Raw genomic sequence first — 19923 nt, 5'->3', positions numbered from 1 at the left:
TTGGACCAGGATCCGTGGCACTGGCAGTCCTGCTAGGTGTAGTTGGCTAGTGGGCTGTTTTCATCGTCACTCTCCTTTGCTTTTAGCTGTTTCCAATATTATCTGAACTTCATCCTTCTGCTGCAAATGGAAAGTGCACTGTTCTCACTCCCTGGGGTAGCTGTATTTGCTCAGAGCAAGGAGGGTCAGTGCGTGTTCCAGAGGGGTGGTTCCCTCTCCTGCTGGATAGCATATCATTTTAATGGGCTCTGCCAAGGTAAAATTGGGAGGGTAGGATTGCAAAAGGAAGCAATAGTCTTCATGTTATGACCAGAGCAAAAGAAGGATGGCTGGATGGAGTCAACTGAGCTGTCAAAAGGAAACAGAAAGCTCTGAAGTCCCATGACATGTGCTATCTATTATCTGAACATACAGCAAACCCCTTGGGGTTTGAACACCTTGTTCTGTGGAAACTTGGAGAGTTGGGATATCTGCCCAAATCTCATTTGCATGACTTTTGGGGAGCTTTGCTTCCTCCTTAGATTTTGGTTTCAAACCAAGTGAGCCCTGGCTGCAATATGCCTTGGTGGGACAGGTGCTGCAGCCAGGGCCTTGCTTGGAACAGGTTTTCTTTCTTTGCTGCAGTTGTCTCTACTCATGGTTTTGTCCTACAGAAATCTGTCCAATTGCCTGATCCAAGGGAGCCATCAAGCCCCAAATCCTGAAAAGACTACTCCAAACCCCACATTGTTTGGGGTATGTTCCCTTTTGGAAGGAGGAAAGAGCATTTTAGGTCTTCTCAGATGTGTACAAGGATTTAATAAAACCCCCAATCACTGATTTTTGCTGCTTGCCTGGTAGAGTTTCCTAGGTGCTGTGTGTGACTGAGTCCTCTCTGTCCATGAGATGAGTGTGCTTTGAGGCTGGACACTGCCTTGAGCCACTCCTGATTGTCAGCCAGGGCACCTAAGATGTGGTGGGTACTTGGGATGCACCCCTCAGGGGATAGTGGGATGCTTGAAAGCATAAAATTTATCTATTTTTCCCACTAGCCACTATGGGGGCTATTTCCCCACCCAACTAAACTGAAGTCTAGTTTAGTTGTGTGGCAAGAGGTTGAACCAAAGCATCTTTTCCATTTAACTGGGGCCTGTTTTTCCTTGTTGGTGCAAGTGCCTGATGTGTGTTACCTATGATTTCTTCAGTGAGTGTAGGTTTGTGCTACGTGGATTTAGCTTTATAAATGCAAAACTTAATTTTAAGCTGCTTTTCTCTCAGAGCTTTTGGGAAATATTTTTGCCTAGCAAGAAAGCAGAGCCAGCTCTAAGAATATGAGGCTATACTGCATTTTCTGAACAAAAATAGCAGGTAGTCTCTTTGCTTTGCTAAAACCCCTCATTTGCTGTATCCCAGGGCTTCTACTGGAGGCTGGAGGCCTTTTATTTGCTGGTGCTCCTTCCCAGATGCTGTTTGCTGTAGTGCTGTGTGTGCAACGTACACTCGATACATCATCTAAGCAGTGGAAAGCGTTCATTCCCTTTGTGCAGTCTCTCAGGCCTGATGTAAAACAGGCAGAAGTGCAGCAATTCCTGCCATAATGTAACATGATTCCAGGAATTAGAAATTTCCAACTCTGAGTGTACCAGGAAGCAGCAGCACGCCCTGTGCCGGCGGGGATGGGCTGGCGGTGGGCTCCTCAACCTCTCCTTCTAGTGCGCAGTGTGTGTGTATGGCTGCGAGAACAGAGGGTACAGAGGGGAGGAATAGATGTCAGTATAAATGGTTCTGGTGTTTTTTCACTGTAGGCTCTGAAAGTTCTTCCAAGAATTAAATCTTAAAACCACCAAGTGTTAGCTAGAAAGTTGTTCTGAGTGCCTCAGCTGAAAGGCTGGGTCCTGCTGACATGGGAATCTACGGAAGTTTTGCCTTTGGCTTTTACGGCTGTGGGACTGCATCTGAAAAATGACATAAAGTGATCTGAAAAAAGTTGTGAAGCTGCAGAAATACACAGGCTAACCTGAAAAGCACGAAAGGAGGCTTCTTAGAATATATTATCATTCATGGGGAGGTTTTTGTAATGTCTAAGTGCTTGAGCATTACTGGGAGTTTTACAAAGCTTGGAAACAAAAGATTAAACTCTAAAGGAGTATCTTTAGGTTTGTTTATTCTTTTTTACTTAGAAACCCACTAATTGAAGAAAACATCAATTGTACTCAAATTCAAATAACAACAAGTAAAAAAAGAGGCAAGGAATGCTCAGTAAAACATGTCTAAAATTAATTATTACTAGAAAATAAGTTTTTTCCACTTGAAAACAATTGACAGGGTTTAGGAATCAAGTCTGGGGTCAAAGGGTCTTGATGGCCAAGTCAAAGGGCACCCAGAGATGTATATTAATGCGTGTCAGCTTCTAGATCCTAGAGTCAAGCAGAAGTTCATAAAAGAAACAAGGCATCTTAAGAAGAAGTGTTATTAGCAAACATCAGGTCAAAGTTTATCTTTGGGTCAGTGTGTATGGGAGGGTCATCCATTCATGCTCCTAACACAGGCGTTATCCTTAAAGCTGCCTTGGCATAAGGTGTAAGGGAAAATAGAAAAACTGTGAAAACTTGGTGATTTATCAGAACACTTTGCAAGACTAAGATTTAAATTGAGCATCCTTAATGGAGCAAAGGGAAATAGGAATTTTATTTCAGTTACTCTTGGTAGTGTTTTTTGTTCAATTCTTTTTTAAATCCAAAGATAAAACTTTATTTTTGTATGGACATGTAGGATTCTCAGCAACGTCTTTGCACTCTTGCCTGAGTCAGAGTTGATGCTATAGGGGACAGACACGTCTTTCTTTTGAAAGGACCAGTATAGCCAATGTCAAACCCTTTGATGTGGAGGTATTGTAAATCTTTACACGTGATCCTTCCTGGAAGCCATGGATTTCCTAAGAAGCGTGTTGACCAGTTCATCCCATTTACAACGCTGCTTCTGCAGCTCTGCTTTCTCCTCTTCCCACCGCCTTGGGTGTGGGAACCCCAGCGCCCAGGGCAGCCGTGGCCGGGGGCGCTCCGCCACTCAGACCTGGAGGAATGCTCCTGCTGTGCCGGAGCACACAAAGGCTGCCTACTTGCTTTGACAAGCCCATGCTGCAGAAAATCCTTGCAATCTTTTGTGCTGCATGGTGTTGACTTATTTTAGTTCCACGCTAAGATGCTCCCCATTGAAACAAGCCAAAAAAAAGGAAAAAAAAAAAGAAAAAATGGAATACGGTTCTTTTAAAAACTGTTATTCTGATGCTTTTAGGAGGCACTTTGCCCGACTTTCTAAAGAGAAGTGTTTGAACGGTGCAACTTTGCTTATGCTTTGGAGGGGAAGAGAATGGCATGGTTGTAGGAATAATAAATATGACTGTTCACTAAAGCCCATTATGTTTGCATTGAATGGCGATTGGAATATAATGTGAGATGATAACTGAGTATTTCTGGGAACCAGTGTGACAAGAGGTGATAGAAAAGAGATTATCTGTTGGACTTTTATTTGTATAGTGTGAATATTGGAGACCTGAATTGTGCATTTAGTACACGTGTTAGCACTGGAAAGTCCTGAGCTCCAGAGACATCAGCAAAATGGAAAGCCTTGGCATGCTCGGAAAAACAGTCGTGTGCTTGCTGCTCTTCAGTGCAGTTATAACAGAAGAGTCCCAGCCTCTTAATTAAGTTTTTCATTAAATCTTTCTGAATTTTGTATTGGTAAAATATATGAGGAAAGTCTTAAGAAAAAGCCTTGAGCTGTAACAGTCAAACTTTGATGTTTTTTTAGACAAAATGCTTTTCCTGTTGGACACTGGCAGCTGGAAAAAACTGACTTTTTTTGGGAGCACACAATATTTGCTAGGAGAAGTTTCTTGACTCCAGATGGAATTCCTGGTTGGGAGTAAGGGAGAAAATGCCTGTCCTGTCTGCTATGAGCAGGGCATGTCTCTGCATTAGGAAGGGAATGTGTTTCCCTGGCACTGAGGTAAAAGCTGTAACCAGACCTCTCTAGGTCCTCCAAGTTCCTTCACTTCATCTGTTTAGCTACGCTCTACTGGGTATTTGGAGTGAGGGAGAGTCAAACTCAGATGCTTGTGGCTTATTTTGGGGCGTGTGTTGGGTTTTTGTTTGGTGGTTTTTGATCTGTCTTTTTTCAAGCACTCATTGAACCTTCTGAAGAGTGGAAATAGAGAAGGAGCTACTGGTTCCTAGACTGTTCAGTTGGTCTCCACTCTAAAACATCCTGAGTGAGTGCCATGACCACATGCCTCTCCCTCTAGAAGACAAATGATTCCTTCTCTTTCCATTTTTCACAAAAGACTTTAACTAGATTTTGGGTTTTTTTCCCACTAGCACAGAATCGGGAAGGCGGGGGAGAAAGCTTGGAAGGAGAAATGTGAAATGAAGAGAAAGGGAATATTTGCCCTTCTCACCAAGTTGCAACCATGGTCTGGAAGCATGAAATGACATCAATTGGAAACATACCCAAAAGGCAGAGCAGCTGAACCTTTGCTGCTATAATCTGTCATGGCTCCACCGAAGTTAATTTGAAAGTCTGCCTGTTCCTAAATAGGTGCAAAGGCCTTCCAGTGAATTGCGTGTTACCACAGGAAATCATATTAAAGAGAATGGCATTTTGGGAGTCAGAGTCGTCACTTCTAATGGTAGCTGCATTGGGTTTGATATAAGCTCTCAGGAAATTTGTGGTGTTGACTTTAACTTTGTGAGAATATCTTTTCTGCTAAACTGAGACTTGAAACTCTGTAAAATTTGTGCTAGAGCCTGGTCCTGACAGAGTTCTGCTAAAAAATGTGAGCTGTGTCATGGGAACAGACTCTTGAAACCATGTCATACGTGTGGCACAGAATTCAGAAAGCCAAAAGTTTGTGCAGCGTCTTCATGAACTCCAAGGCTCAGGAGGACTGTGGCAATCTTGCTTCTTTCAGTGTCTTAGCAGGATCAAATTCACTTCTAATTCTTTCTCCCTAATTCTGGTTGCAAAAATTAACCAAGTAACTTGAGTTTATCAGACAAAATTAGGAGTTTATCATGTTCCTATGAAGCTTATGGCAGCATTAGTTTACTACAAGATGGTGCCCACTAAAATAATAAACAATTACTTTAAAAGAAGAAAACAACTGAATGCCAATTAAGACAAGCATCAGAATGACAATGTTCCATTTTCCCACTGTACAGAGAATAATTTGTGGCCAAGGGATTACTTTTTGAAATTGTTTTGAATTCTGCCCTTTAATTTATTAAATGAATCCTTCTTAGGAACTTGATTGCTAATTCACTTTAATTTAGAAAAGCCCCACTGTCTTTGGATGTAGGCAGAGCCCTCAGGGGTCTATAAAACTGTCAATAGGGCTGTTAATTTGGCTTTTCTTTTTTTCTTATGGCTTAAAGCTTAATTGTGAGAGCTGGGAAGATGCCACGGTTTTGGTTTGCAGGGACTCAGTGTCTCATGGGTTTCAGATCCCATCAGAAGTCATAGGAACCCTCTTGCTGCTGCATACATGCCAAGCTTGCAAAGCTGCAAAAATCTGGGGAGGACAGGGGTTTGCTGAAAGTGAGTCCCACCTGGTTTTCGTGCTGGAATCAGAGATGGACAAGAACCAAGTCACTTAGCCTAAATGTCCCTCAGCTTTGGGTGGGTCTGGATCCCGATCAGGATCTGAACTTTTTGTGCCTTAGGCTTGTCTCTAATTGAATCCATGCAAAACCAGACATTTCACATGACTTTGATGCAAAACCATAAATAGGCCCATTTTTTATTCAAAACGAAGTCCAGGTTTGCTTAGAAAGATCACAAACCTCCTACTGAACCTTGATGGTCCCAGATTATAATGAAAATTGAAGTCTCCAATGCAATAGCATTCCTGGAGGAAATGATGCTTGATATTTGTCTTTCTAGTTAAATGTGTTACTGTTCAGAGGCAGGCAATGATGTCCCACTTGCTGCAAGTTGGACAGAAGATGGTGTAGACCCTTCCTTACACAGACCCTGGTTGCAACTAGGTTTCTTGGGTTAGATCCCAATCAAAATAATCTTAATGGCACTTCTAGTGGTTTCGTGTCTTATATAGAACAGTATAGGAATAATTCCAAGTGATATGGGATTAAAAATGCAAAACAAAGCATGGAAGCTTAGATGAGATTTTGTTTGGATTGAAACACTTCTTGCAAACTCTTTTCCTGAGCAGTCAGATAGGAAAAATCCCAAAACTCTGGATGTTTGAATTTTGCAAAACAATTTTCAAGTGGAAGGCGACTTTCAAAAAGTGCAAGGATTTTGGCAATACAAATTCTAGTACCTGAGCAGAACAACGTGACTGTTACTTAATTTTAATGACAGATCCAGGCTCTTCTTTGAAGATCCCAAATCTGAGCATTCACGGTGAAATTATCCACTGCACATATCAGCTACTCCATTTATATGTGATCATGTATGTTATAATTAAGTGGATGTTCATCAGAACACAGCCTGGGTCAAAGTTTGTTTGTAAAATATTGTTTGCAACTGCCCTTAGACTGTGATTTGGAAAGTCTGATTGGAGTGTCTGAATAGGTAATTGTCACTGAAAACCTCAGAAATGTTTCCAGGCCATCTGTCACTCAGCCACTTGTTATTTGTATTTCTATGGTAAACAGGAGTCCTGCTCATGGACTGCCACCGTGCTGGAAGCTGTACCAACACAGATCTTGGGATTTCTCTGTGAAAAGAACCTAATGATGTACGCACACGAAGGTGCACAGACATGCTTAGACTTTTAAGCAGAGATGGAGCCTGTTGAGCTCTATGATGAGCAGTGGTTTCAGCTCACTGGTACCCAAAATCTGCAGCAGGTGATGGCAAGCTGTCACAGTAGCAAAGCCCCTTAGAATTCCTGTCTCATTTGATGTCTATTGAGACAACAAATGTTCTAGGCTTCTGCTGTGAGCCCAAAGGCACGTTTATATGCTACCAGGCACAGAAGAATGTTGATTACTTGGCCAACAGTAGATGAAGGCAAAAAGTCCACTACCCTCACAGGGTAGCCCTCTTGCACTTGTTTCTGTGCTTCGTGATCCCCTTGGGCAGGATTAGACCTGGGACCCTGGATCTCCCTGTCCTGCTTGTCTAACAATGAAAAGGAAGCCACTTAGAAAAGCTGCCAGGAGCTGGTTTCTCCATTGATGCTGGTTTTCCTTTGCAGACACAGGAGGCTGGCTGGCAGTGTGCAGCTTTTATTCTTTTCTGTCTCTCTGCTATTGTGCAGGGTTCACTCTGGCAGCCTCCCCCTGGACGCATCTGGGGCATCTGTCAGGCCCCTCCTCGGGCTCTGTCCGGCTGGCTTGCAGGCCAAGTTTTGACTTCCTAATCTGTTTTAACCACTTTGATGTGGCTCTCAGCAGGGTTTGACCTAAAACAGGCAGAGAATCGCATCTCACAATCCATAGGGTATGAATTGAAGGAAAAAATTAGCATTTTAAAATTTTGCTGTCAAATAAAAAGAGCATGATTTTTGCTGAAATTCAGTTGGATTTGAATGCTTGTCTTTTCTAAGCTTCCTAGAAAAGCCCAGCAAAATATGTGCTGCTTGTTTGCATAGGAAGGGGAGGCAGGCTCTGTGTTAGTGGTTGATGTTCTTCCAGTATTCATCATGGAGCTATTTCTCTTTCAGTCTGGATTTACAAGTTAAGATACTCAAGCTTCCATTTTAGGACCTGTTATGTTTTCATATGGTGGCAAGAAAATGCCAAGCACTCTGCAGAGTCTGCTTTTGAGAAGCCCTCTCGGTTTTGAATGGGATACAATATGCTGCTTTCAGGAGAAATTAGAAACAAGGAGGACCACTTTTATTCCCACCTAAAAAAGCCCTCCTGTTGCATGTTTTGTGATGGAGCTGTTAGGACTCTCACTTGTGATGTTCCTGGGTACCCAGCAGTGCACATAAGAGTGCTTGCAGGCTGTGGTGCTCTTAGCTGAGTACAAGTGGAAGCAAAAAAGAACTCTGAGTGGTGCCAGAGCACTGAAAGGCAAGATGAAGCAGGAGCCAGGGTTTTTACAGCTGGCATGAAGTTTCTCCCAGATCATCTCCCTCTGAAATGTTGAGGACCTCTGGGGAAACAGAGAGAACCTTTAAATAGATGCTATCAATTAACCCTACAGCCTAACAATTTAAGATAGCTGATTTTACAGAGATGAAAGACTGTAGCTAAGAAACTAGGCATTTTAGCTTTTTTGCATTCATCTCTTTGTATTTTGGCTATTTCCCCCCCAATTTTAAATATTGCAAATCTGATCTGGGGCCACTTTCACTGTTATCTTTGAGAATTTGCCCTATTTCTGGAGGGTAAAATAATCAGTTTTAATGAAACCATTGATTTTCAGGCTGTGGGAGATCATGAAAAAGTGAGCTCCTCTTCACACTCCAAAAAAAAAACCCCACAAGAACTTTCATTGGGTTCCCCATTTGGTTAAAAGGAACTAAAGTACAAACCTTGTGTTTTCTGACATTCCTGATGCCTGAGGGTGGGTGAGGGCTGCATCTGAGTCTTGAGGCTGGATCCAAAGACCACTGACACAATGTGGCTTGCGTTTAATACTGGGAATGTAGAGCTAGATTCTTCAGAATCTCTTTCTTTGGGAATGGCAAGGAGCAAATGAGTTGTATGTGGGGTTTTGTACCTTATCTATCACTTAAATACTCTCTTTAGACAATCACATCATTTTAAGTCATTGAAATTCTGGATGCATATGTTGTAGGGACACTGTGGGAGTGGAAAAAAAAAGGAAATGAGTGAAAATACATTCAGTAATGTCAGTGTCCAGTGTCCAGGCAAAGCCTATGGGACTCATCAACAGGCATCCTGCCATTTCTGCTGTATGTGATGGTGAATGCTTAAGAGAAGCCAGTGTGTTTATTGTGCTAAATTTGGTGCAGAGTTAATTTTTCAGGTTTTGGGACTGCTAATAATTCAGAGAGACAGTTATAAATTGGTTAATATATGTAGAGGTTTCAAATCTGGTGATATTAAGTATGTGTATATTTAGTCAAATAATTTTTGACATCTCTGCCATTAGGCATTCACCAGCAACCATCTTTCCTGCAGGTTTTCAAGAACATTTATCAGCATCTGTCAACAAGCAGTAAATGAGAGCAAATGTAAGGGAATTACATATGTCTGTGGAGTAAAAACTGGATCCAGAGTGATTCCCAGCAGGCACATTTTCCATATAGGCTATAAAGGTGCTGTGGGGTTGGCTGCAATCCAGTACAGCCCATCACTCCCTTTCACTGACTTCTCTGGGGTCAGCTAGTGCAGAGCTTTGCTCACAATTTTTCAGTCTAATAAAAAAAAACAAACCGTTTTCTTTGGAAATGAAGCTCCCCCTGTTTCTTTGGAATAGGTAGCAAGCTGTGTACCTTGCTTCATTATTAGCAAGCCAGGGTCCATGTCCTCAGGGCATTGTGTGTGCTTTATTTTCTTGTGTTTGTTTAGTGTCTGTATTACGGCAGTGCTCTGGTCAGGTGACATCTGTGAGCTCCAATAGCTTTTGTGAGGTTGGTAGAAGGCAGTCCCTTGGAAATGTAATTACAGGATGATGCCAGGAGCTCATGGGCATGCAAACCTCACAGGGTGAGGAACAAGGAGCATCTGCAGGTGACCAGCTCTTGGATGGACTCAAGGTAATTACTGTAACAGCATCACAGGCGCTGTAATGAATGAAAGAGCATTGTGTGCTTCAGGGAGCCTTGGGCACAGAGACCTGCACACCCCCACGCTGGCACCCAAGGTAGGGGCTGGAATGAGAAACCCCATGGGGAGTAACACAAAGAGGTACTGAGCACCCTGCTGCTATCCCGTTGTAGGGTCCTTTTATCCCAAACACTGCAACAACCATAAAGGCAGGGGCTGTCTTTGACCAGTGGGACTGGAGGGCTCAATACCCAGTAGGACCAGGTTTCATGACAGAAGATGATGGATTTTGAGGTCAGCACCCCAATTCTTATGTAGTTGTGATGGAAGTGACCTAGAGTTACTAACAGGTTGGGCTGGAAAATAAGTATTTGGCAGGAGTAGGTAGTGTCTTTGGAAATCAATCATAGGAAAAATATTTGACGGAAAAGATAAGCTGCTTTTATTGACTGAAATCTGAAAAGTGGAGGGGGAAAACGTCAGTACTTTTAGTTTTCTTTCACAAAAGTCTCCTGCAGAGTTAAGTAATTTCTAGAGGAAATGGAGTTGTATTCAATGACAAAACCCCTCTGTTTAAGGAAAAAAACCTGTCTGGAAATATTTTGGCCATCCCTAGTCCTGAAAGCGATAAATAGAGATGGTCACAATACTCAGTGTACCTCTGTAGTGGGTAAAAGTGGCTGGAGGGGTAGTCTGGCTGCAGCTGTGGGTTTAAGAAAAGATGATAACCTTGATTTCCCACTGAGACTTGGAGGACTGTAATCATGACATGGAGATGAAGCTATCTATAACAGCTTGCTCTGCTAGTGTTTTTTTTAATCAAGAATGTTATTAATTCAGGTAATAGAGCAAGTTGAGACAAATAGGAAGTTTATTAAAACATTCTAATTTTTTTTTTTTATTTAGCCATTTGTGCAGTTTCTGTTTCCTTCAAAAATGTTTTAGCACTACTACAAGTGCAATCAGTGAAGAAATACAGAGCTGATGTTGAAAAATACTTGTAAGCCTTTTCTATCTTGGTGTGCTCAGTAGTTTGATCAGCTCATGTAACTTTAGGAGTTCTTTTTGCATGGTGTTGTTGCAAAGGATTGAGGCAAATATAATTTATACATTTTTTTTTTCTTCTGAAAAATTCACATTGCCTTAGACAATTGAGAGAATGCTGACAACTCAATTATTTGCAGTACTTTAACTCACTAATGCAGTCTCATTATTTATCCAGAGACTCCTTTATTTGCTTTATTTAATTTCTCAGCTGACAAATTCCATCTCCCAGGATACTCAATGTTTTCAGTCTTAATTGGTTATCAATCAGCTCTTCCATCAGCTGATACTGGCTTGAAGACACGACACCAATCCTTTCTTAATGTGTTCTGGGTTTTCTGCAAGAGACATCTCACTTTTCTCCTAAGTTTCCCTGTCATATTAAAATATCATCTAAATTCCTAAGTTTCTTGGGAGAAAAACAAATCCAATCCAAATGAGGTTATTTCGTTTCTTTTCCTTTTTTCTTTTTCTTTTTTTTTTAATTTAGGAGGTTTAATCCTCTGGAAGTTTTTCCTTGGAATATCCTAACATTCGTAAGTGAACTGACAACATGCCGCAATACTTAAACACAGTACTCGTGTTCTCAACGTTACCAGGGATGCTCCCTGCGGGAAGGGCTGGAAAAACCCCCAGACGTGGGCACTCGTGAGCTCACGGAGAGAAACAACGAGCTGTGCTTTTGCCTCGCCGCTTTAGCGGAGCCGCTCGGGGCGGCCGGGCCGGGCGCGGTCCGGGGTGCGCTCGGTGCCGCAGCCTCGGTGCGCGTCCGGGGCACCGCAGCGCCGGCTCCGCTCGGCTCCGCTGCAGGGTCAAACAATCAGCACACTCTGCCCCGGGACAGACAGACTGAGCGAGGGGCAAAGCTTGCCCGGATCTAGCTTTGCTCGTGTACCAGTAGAAACAGCAGAGCAGTCTTTCGAGGCCAGTGAATGGAAACTCTGCGCAGTCAGCGAGGGAGTCTTGGCTTCGTGGAGAAAAGTGTAGCAACTTAAATTTTATTTAGTCATTAAACCTGAGCTAACCCTTATATAAATACCAACTTCTGAAACCACAGGGAAACCTCTCACAGGCTACATGACTTTTATCAAATCCCAGTATTTATTTGGCTTTTTTTTTTTTTTTTGATACATGTGTGTGTACTCCCTGGACACAGGATCTAAGTGCTAACTGCAGCTCCTTTATACTTAGCTTTCAGTGTAAGTAAGAAGAATTAATAATAATAATAATAATGTCAATAATGACAATGAGAATAATTATAATAATGACAATAATAGTAATAATAATGGCAATCCCCCAGTGCAAATTTACAGCAGTGAAAGTTGGGATCAGACCCACATGCAAAGCTGGTAAGTACTTTAGCGTTACTTGTATCAACAAAGCAAATCTCTTTTTGGCAAAGGAGGTGGGGGAATAAGAAGAGATTTTTGTAGTTGTATTTGCAGTTTCCTTTTCCCTTCCTTTCACTCTAGAAATTCTTTATCCTTTCATGCACAGTTGAGAATTAGCCATTTATTCTTAGCGCTGGCGATGCAGTCTTTGATATTTAAAATGGAATGTGTTCCTTTTTGATGCTCTGTGATTTTGAATGAAGTACATGCTAGCAGATTAATGGTGCAGAACAGTTAGACACTGTGCATTTTTTTTCTTTTCCATATTATTTCATCATTGCAAAAAAAAATTAATGTATTTTTTAAAAAAAAGGGCCTGTGAATTGTCTATTGTTTATGCAGTGAAATTGTTTTCACAGTGTTGTCATTCTCTTCTAAGTTGAAATCATTGAATAGCTATGAGCTGTCACATTTTTTGTCACTTATAACTGCATCAAGCTGTGCTGACAAAATGTCCCTGCATAACTGTTAATATGCATTGTCATTTTAAGCATGAAACAGTTTAGCTAATGATTTATCTCTTATAATGCAGCACTTGGGGCAGCTGTATGATTTGTCTCTTTAGCAAGTCAAGTAATTTCTTTAACAAAATGTTAAGCACAGATGGGCCATAGGCTGTCAGTTAACCATTATTGTGCATGCATCTGCTTGCCTTCAATGCACTGTTTTATGTATTCAGCCACTTACTTAGGCACAGTTCTCTGAAAAGCGGAACCTACTCTGATTGGCAAATAAAATGTTCATTTGTCTCTTCTTCCTATTGTTTTGTTTTGGTAACACATGTCAGCAGCTCAATTACCCAGTTCATTAACAGCTCCCAGTGGACATGATGGCCAACCCATGATAAGGAGGGCGATTGTGGCACATATGGTCAATAATAGCCTGTCTCTTGGTAATTGTAAATAAAAGTCACTGTTGGCCTTTTCCTTTTACTGCAGCTACTGTTTTCCTTTTCACTTTGCCGTACAAAGCACGTTTCTCTATGTGAATCAGCCCAAACAAAATAAAAATACCATCCATTTTTCTCAAGAAGATCACTTTTATCACTGCTGTGGTGGTTGTTTCCTTTCTGTGCTGACTTTTCATCTTACAGCTCTCAGGATATGGGCTTGATCTTTTCCAGTTCCAGTAACGCATTAATTGCTCTTATTAACGAGTTTACTTAAGTAGCAACATATTTTCTCAATGTTTCTCTCACTCTCTCACTACAGACTTTTTTTAAAGTGCCTGTGGAGTTAAAGTCATTTACAATTTTTTTTTGTAAGTATGCCCTTTACAAATAGCAGCGGTTTTCAAAGGAGTAATTGAAGTGTGACTTAATCCCTGTTAGATGAGCGATATTCCTGTCTAGAACAGAGTCTTTCTTTTTGGTTTCATTTCTCCTTCTTTGATATGTCATAGTCAAAATGCCAGTAGAACTGGTTAAAAGCAATTCTACTACTTGCGGGTATTTTACATTGTATCAGGTACTCTGCTGCTTTCTAGCAAGGTTGAGAATTTCTTTATATATTTGCTGATTCCTAAATTTTCACTTTTAATAGGAAAAAAGAAGCATGTAGCAGCATTAGCATGTTTTGTCATAAACCCATCTGAGAAATCTTTTGTGGCTTCTTGTTTCATTCTTTGTTTCTTGAAATCTGATTTTGTTTTTCCTCTCAAAGAAAAGGAGTCCAGTTGATAACAAGTTTTGGGCTGTGACTTAATAGGGTGAGACTTAGGATGTCCAAATCTCCCTCCTGTCCTCTTACCCCACGGATGTTGAAGCACAGAAAATGAACGTTGAATTGGGCAAAATTGCAGCTCTGAGTATCGGTAACCTTGCCCAAAAGTGCCTTCGGGGGAGAACCTAAACTTTAGGGGTGCTCTCCTGTTCCTTGAAGCATGCTTTATCTTAGATAAACACAGCTTCAGTTGTGTCTAAAGAGCTCACAGGTGGCTGTGGGGTGACTCGGGACCCCTGAGCTCGTCCCCTGCTGCCTGCCATATTCATAACTAATCTGTAGTCTCCTCCCCGGGCTGCAGGCACTCGGGGAGTTGTTGAGTGTCAGAGTTTATTTGTCCTGGTTTGATTAGCACAGACCTGGCAGGGCGTATTTTCTTTTTAATGGCTCCTTGCTGTGACAGTGAGGTTTTGGGAGGAGGAGGAGGAGAAGGGGGAAGCCTGGCGTCATGTTACCCCAGGCAAACACAGAAAAACGGAGGGCTGATGTGCTGGGAAGGAGAGAGGTACTCTAGAGCCTTCATTATATTTTGTATGGATATAAGATCCTGCCCCTAAACAGGACTGCCGAGAGGGAAGGAGAGAAGAGGGGCTGTTAACACAAAATAAGGATGCCATTTTATCTTTCTTTGGACTTTATTTTGAGCAAGAAAAGGGTGCTTGGTGCGTTTCTATCTTGTCGACTGTTAAAAGCCAGCTGCTGAAAACCAACCCCAACACAAACAAGGATGCAGGCAGGAACGCCCTACTGGCCACCTACTGCTGCTCCTGGCCATGGTGGGGAGCCGGCACCAGACGTGTGTTTTTGGGGGGCGCCTCGGGTGCCTGTGACACCCCCATCCCGGGGCAGATCTGCCGCTCTCCCTCCCTTTCCTCCTGAACTCCCCCTCGGTGTGAGGAGGGCTGCTTGAGCCCCTCACCTCTGGCGGAGCAGGCAGCGTTGGAGGGACGCCTCCAGGTGCGGAGGTTTGGGGAGGGGGAGCTGGATTAACCCCTGCTGTGCATCCCCTTCACCCGGCTGCCCTCCCCAGCCCCCCGGCCCAGCGCCCCCGCCTCCACGGCAGCCGCCTTTGTGCCTCCCGCATCCTGCCAGGCAGGTGTCAGAGCCCTGAATGCGGGCAAAGGCCCCGCTGATGGATACCACAGATGGAGCGTGGAAATCGGCCCAATAGGCCTCAGCCACAGGCCATTTCTTAGGACCCAACAAAAGCCTCCAAATAAGTCAACAAAAATCCCAAAGATCACAAAGAGAAAGTGTCATTTGTCATTTGCTGTGGGTTTGTGTGGGGGTGGCGGCCCCGCTGCACTCCCCTTGCCTGCACCCGAGCAAACACGAGGAGGTCACTCGCCTCGCCTCGCCTCGCCTCGGCCGGGCTGGCTGCGGGGATCAGACGGGCACCGGCAGCCACTGCTGCCACGGTGAGGCCCAGGGAGCCCCGGGGCTGGCAGGGTGAGCACCCCAGGGTGAACACCCCAGGGAGCCCAGGGCTGGCAGGGAGAGCGCCCCAGGGAGCCCCGGGACTGGCAGGGTGAGCACCCCAGAGAGAACACCCCAGGGAGCCCCAGGGCTGGCAGGGAGAGCGCCCCAGTGAGCCCCAGGGTGGTGGACAGAACACTCCAGGGAGCCCCAGGCCAGCAGGGAGAGCGCCCAGGGTAGCCCCAGGCTGGCAGGGAGAACACCCCAGGGAGCCCCAGGGCTGGCAAGGGTGAACACCCTAGTGAGCCCCAGGGCTGGCAGAGTGAGCACCCTAGTGAGCCCCAGGGCTGGCAGGGTGAACACCCCGGTGAGTCCCTGGCTGGCAGGGAGAGTGCCCCAGGGAGCCCCAGGGCCAGCAGAGAGAACGCCCCAGGGAGCCCCGGGGTGGTGGACAGAACACCCCAGACTGGGAGAGTGAACACCCTGGTAAGTCCCAGGTTGGCAGGGAGAGTGTCCCAGTGAGCCCCAGGGCCAGCAGAGAGAACACCCCAGGGAAACCCAGGCTGGCAGACTGAATGCCCCAGTGAGCCCCAGGGCCCCCCAGGCTGGCAGAGAACACCCCAGGGAACCCCAGGCCGGCAGAGTGAACACCCCAGGGAACCGCAGGCTGGCAGAGTGAACACCCCAGGGAGCTCCAGAGCTGCAGTGGCGCAAGAGGGAGGCTGTGAAATTAATCTTGCTTAAAAAAAGAACTGAGAAGATGGATGTGAGGAGGGTAGCTAGCTAATAAACTGCTACCACACCCCTCCCTGGCCTTTGTTAGTATGAATTTTTTTTATTTACCTAATTTCAGTGAGATCCCCAGCTAGACAGAATTCATTCTGGCTGTTACACTAGGAGGAAGAGACTGTGTAATACGCTCTTTAAAAATGTTACAGAGTGTGAGGAGCTGTGAAAAAGGTTCTGCTTTCCTAGGAGGCAGGATGATAACCTCTCCATGATAACCCCTCTGCCTGCCTCTGTCAGGTGCACTGTGTTGCAGCCCTAATGCATGGGCTTTAAATGGTTGTCATGTTATTGTTATTTAATTATTCAAATGAAATGCCTTGCTGGGAGGAAGAACAGCCCACAGAATGACCCCTTGTGTGTCATTTTGTTGTTCGGTTTTTGCCCCATGTGTCTATTTACAGTGTTTGGAAAGGGGATGGTTGCAGAACTCCAGGTGACCAAATGCCTGTGACATTGGGCAGTGGGGTTGTGCATTTATGGTGATAATCAGCATGCAGCATTTCCTTAGGCCACCAGATAGGTCATGAGCAGTTAAGGGACAAATAATTTCTCTTTAATTCTGTAATTCCTTTTCTAATTACTCTTTGTGACTCAGCAACTGGTAGTGCTGTTGGCTGTCTCACCAGTTTTGAGCTGTATAGTGAGAGGGGTTCTGGTGATCCCAAAGAGCCCAGCCAGGCGATCTCCCATGGCAGTGAGTCTCCTTCTATTTATGACTTGAGGGGCTGGAAAATAAGGATCAGTAGGATACATGTAAGAGGTGATGGATGTAGAAATAACCCAGCTAAAATGTCACCAGCTTTGCCAGTGCTGAATAATATCTTTGTATATCATGGAAGTCAGTAGAACTGTTAGTGAGATACTGCTTAGAGAGAGGGCAATGCACTGTGACTATTGAACAGATATAAAATATAAATTGCTTGTCTAAAGGCTGAGGTGTATCCAGTTTTTGTGCTCAGCCAGTACTCTGACCCTTCTCACCTATACAAAAGTCTAATAAAGGTATTTTAATAGGAAAAAATAAGAATAAAGGCTTCCTTGAAGATAGTGATATTTAAGAATACTTTGTAAGGAATAAGAGCAGTACAGATGGTAGTACAGACATGTAGCTATCCTTTGAGATTACATTTGTCTGACTTTCATATCACAGGGCAAAGAAGACAAAAGAAGCCAATATTTTCAATAAAGCTGTACCTGGCAAAAAGTAATGCCAATGAAAGAGAAAGATACAAAAGTAGTTTCAGATAGATATGAAAGTAGTTTCATGTGATATACATTTTATCCCTACTTTAATTTCATTACTTCCTCTTAAATTCTTGCCCTTAATTACACATATTGTTCCAGACTCTTAGATACTATAAAGTTGGTTTTTAAAATTGGTTTGCCTTTGTGCCTTTTATATACTGCTTAATGAAATATAATGTGAAAATAAAATGAAGTCAGGGTTTTAGTTCTACATTCTTCTGCAGAAAGGAATGAGAGCATAGGGAAACATGTCAAGTTTTGCTAAGTCTTTATAAAACATTTTAAGAAAGATAATGATATGTCTCCTGATACTTCCCATTTAGTTGGTGAGGGAGTTCACTTCAGGAATTCAGCAGTAAATATCCCCTTTAAATTGCTCAGTTTAAGCTGGCTTTTTATAGGCAAATACTTAGAAGTGTGAAGAGGTTGTACTCATACATGTGGAGTCTGTAAGAGCATTGAAAGTGTTCCTGGCATCTTCCTGACAGCTTCTTTTTCTTTTAACTCATTGTACACAATTAAAGGTAGCTTTTGTCAGAGAGGCTGTCTCCAAAAGGGACATTTCTGAGCTCTGTTTCAGACCTCACCACAACAGGTAAGGGCAGAGTGCAGTGGTAGCCAGTGTGACCCTGGTGGTGTGGCTGGAGTGCTCTCCTCCAGCCTAGCTGGGCAGTAAGAGCTGTTAAGGTGGGTGATTTGTACCTCAGAGTGACAATGAGGAGCTATATTTAAAATAGCCTATACTTCTTTTTGCTCCTGGATGACAGTGTGGATTCATCCTGCAGTGCTGTGACTTGGCAGTTGCTGAGGAAGGAAGGTGTCTAGCTGAGAAGATTTGGGATTTGTCACTAATTCAGACAATGTATAATGTTAATTTTGGGATATTCTAGATTGCCTGTTTAGTAAGGACTGGACTTGGACTGTTTAGGATAGGATGTTTGTGCTGATTCTCCTTTGAATGAGAATGAGAACCTCTTAGTCCAGTCTTGGGACAAACCTTCACTGCAAATAAGAGACTCTGGGAGCTGATGTTTTTTCAGTATATTGATGCTGAGATCCACAGGAGTTTTTCCTTAAGTGTGTGTTTGCTGGGTCCAAGATATTGATGCTGTCTGGAAAATGAAGACACCTTTCATGAAAGAGCCACTGGTCTAGCAGTAATTGTTCTTTTTTTTTTTTTTTTTTGGTGTGCAGAAATTAATAAACTTTTCAGCTGAATTGTCTGAAAAAGCACTTTGTGTTTCTCATGCTCTAAGTAAACAGATTAGGTGTATTTATTAGCTCAAACAGCTTGAGTGAAATTGGAAGTGTAAGATAGCTAGAAATGAACCTGGTGGGGGGTTTTAGCTGGAGCTTGAGAAACAGTTTACTTCCAAATAAATTACATTAAAAGGATTATATTAAATCAATGTCTATATCAATAATTTCTTTGGCATTGTTGAAGTAGCAGGAGCAATGCTTGTATTTCCATTGAACAAGCAGTTTCAGCATCACTGGGGAGTGTCTGCCCTCTTTAGGTGGTTTCCCTTGAAGACTCAGGCAAGAAGCAGTGCTGGTTGCCTGGACAGCAGCTGGTGCAAGCAAAGACTGGCTTTGAAAGTCTACTTTTTTGGTTCATTACCATTTACTAGAGAAAGTGAGCGTGGTTGGGTAGCAGAAGAGGTTCTGCTGCCTTCACAGTTACAGCTCAGGGTTCAGCTGTAGCTGGAGTTCACTTGATGGGCAGGGGAAGCAAGCAGCGCTGCTGGGATCTGTCTGACCCTGTCTGTGACCCCACTATTTGCATTTCTGTGAAATCCAGAAGGAGTTTCCATATTGATTTCTCTGTAAGCTGCTGATTGCAAGAGTTGGTAGCCCCTTCCTGGGTCATGGTCATACTGCATGTGGTTTGTTTCTTGCTGACTTTTCTCAAGTTCTCACTCAGGGTTTGTGAGGGGCCTTTGGTCCAAGACAGCCTCCATATGAAAGGATGTCATTGATTGATTCAATATTTTGCCATTTTTTCTCCTTTACTAAAGCTAATTTTGCCTTTTTTTTTTTTTTTCCCTTTTTTGAGCATCAGCACCTCAGTCTGATGAAGGCTCTGACATTGATTCTGAACCAGACTTGCCTTTAAAAAGAAAGCAGCGTCGCAGCAGGACAACCTTCACAGCAGAACAACTGGAAGAGCTGGAAAGAGCTTTTGAAAGGACACACTACCCTGACATTTACACCAGGGAAGAACTTGCACAAAGAGCCAAGCTCACAGAGGCTCGTGTCCAGGTATGTATAATACAAGCTGCCTAATGACAGGGGTTTCGTTTTCTCTTAACATGTGAGTTCTTTTATATTCCTACATGATCCTGCTCTGGAGGAGAAGGAAAGTGAAACAACATGGTTTACAGCTGTAGAGGTTCACATCTGTACATGGACTTTTTTTTTTAACTGTTTAAGGGAACTGCTTTGAAAATACTTTTGTTTCTTCCCATTAATTGTTCCACACTTGCCATGAATATAGTACAGAATCTTTGAACAAGAAGAAGAAGGTCTGATTTCCCCATTTGTTTGCTTTATGCACTTGACAGCACTCTGCATGTAACAGCTCAGCTGTTGGGCCAGTTTATCGTTACCTAATAGATTTCATCTGTT

At 43.3% G+C, this 19923-nt stretch overlaps 1 protein-coding gene across 3 annotated transcripts in view; it reads left to right on the top strand.

Annotated features, from left to right (window-relative positions):
• The window catches only part of PAX3 (paired box 3), a gene marked incomplete at both ends in the record, with an annotated part of 74023 nt that overhangs the window by 31305 nt on the left and 22795 nt on the right, over positions 1-19923 (top strand). For 2 of the 3 annotated variants that reach the window (XM_084212400.1, XM_084212399.1), the window contains one exon: positions 19352-19557. In XM_084212400.1, the coding sequence (XP_084068526.1) occupies positions 19352-19557 (206 nt within the window). The remainder of the gene's footprint in view (positions 1-19351; positions 19558-19923) is intronic. The other variant, XM_084212401.1, reaches the window with a different exon arrangement.

This window comes from Fringilla coelebs (assembly GCF_963513975.1).
Source record: "Fringilla coelebs genome assembly, chromosome: 10".
NCBI classification, from domain to species: Eukaryota; Metazoa; Chordata; class Aves; order Passeriformes; family Fringillidae; genus Fringilla; species Fringilla coelebs.
The sequence above is the reverse complement of the archived record's forward strand: the minus strand, read 5'-3'. Positions and strand labels throughout refer to the sequence as shown.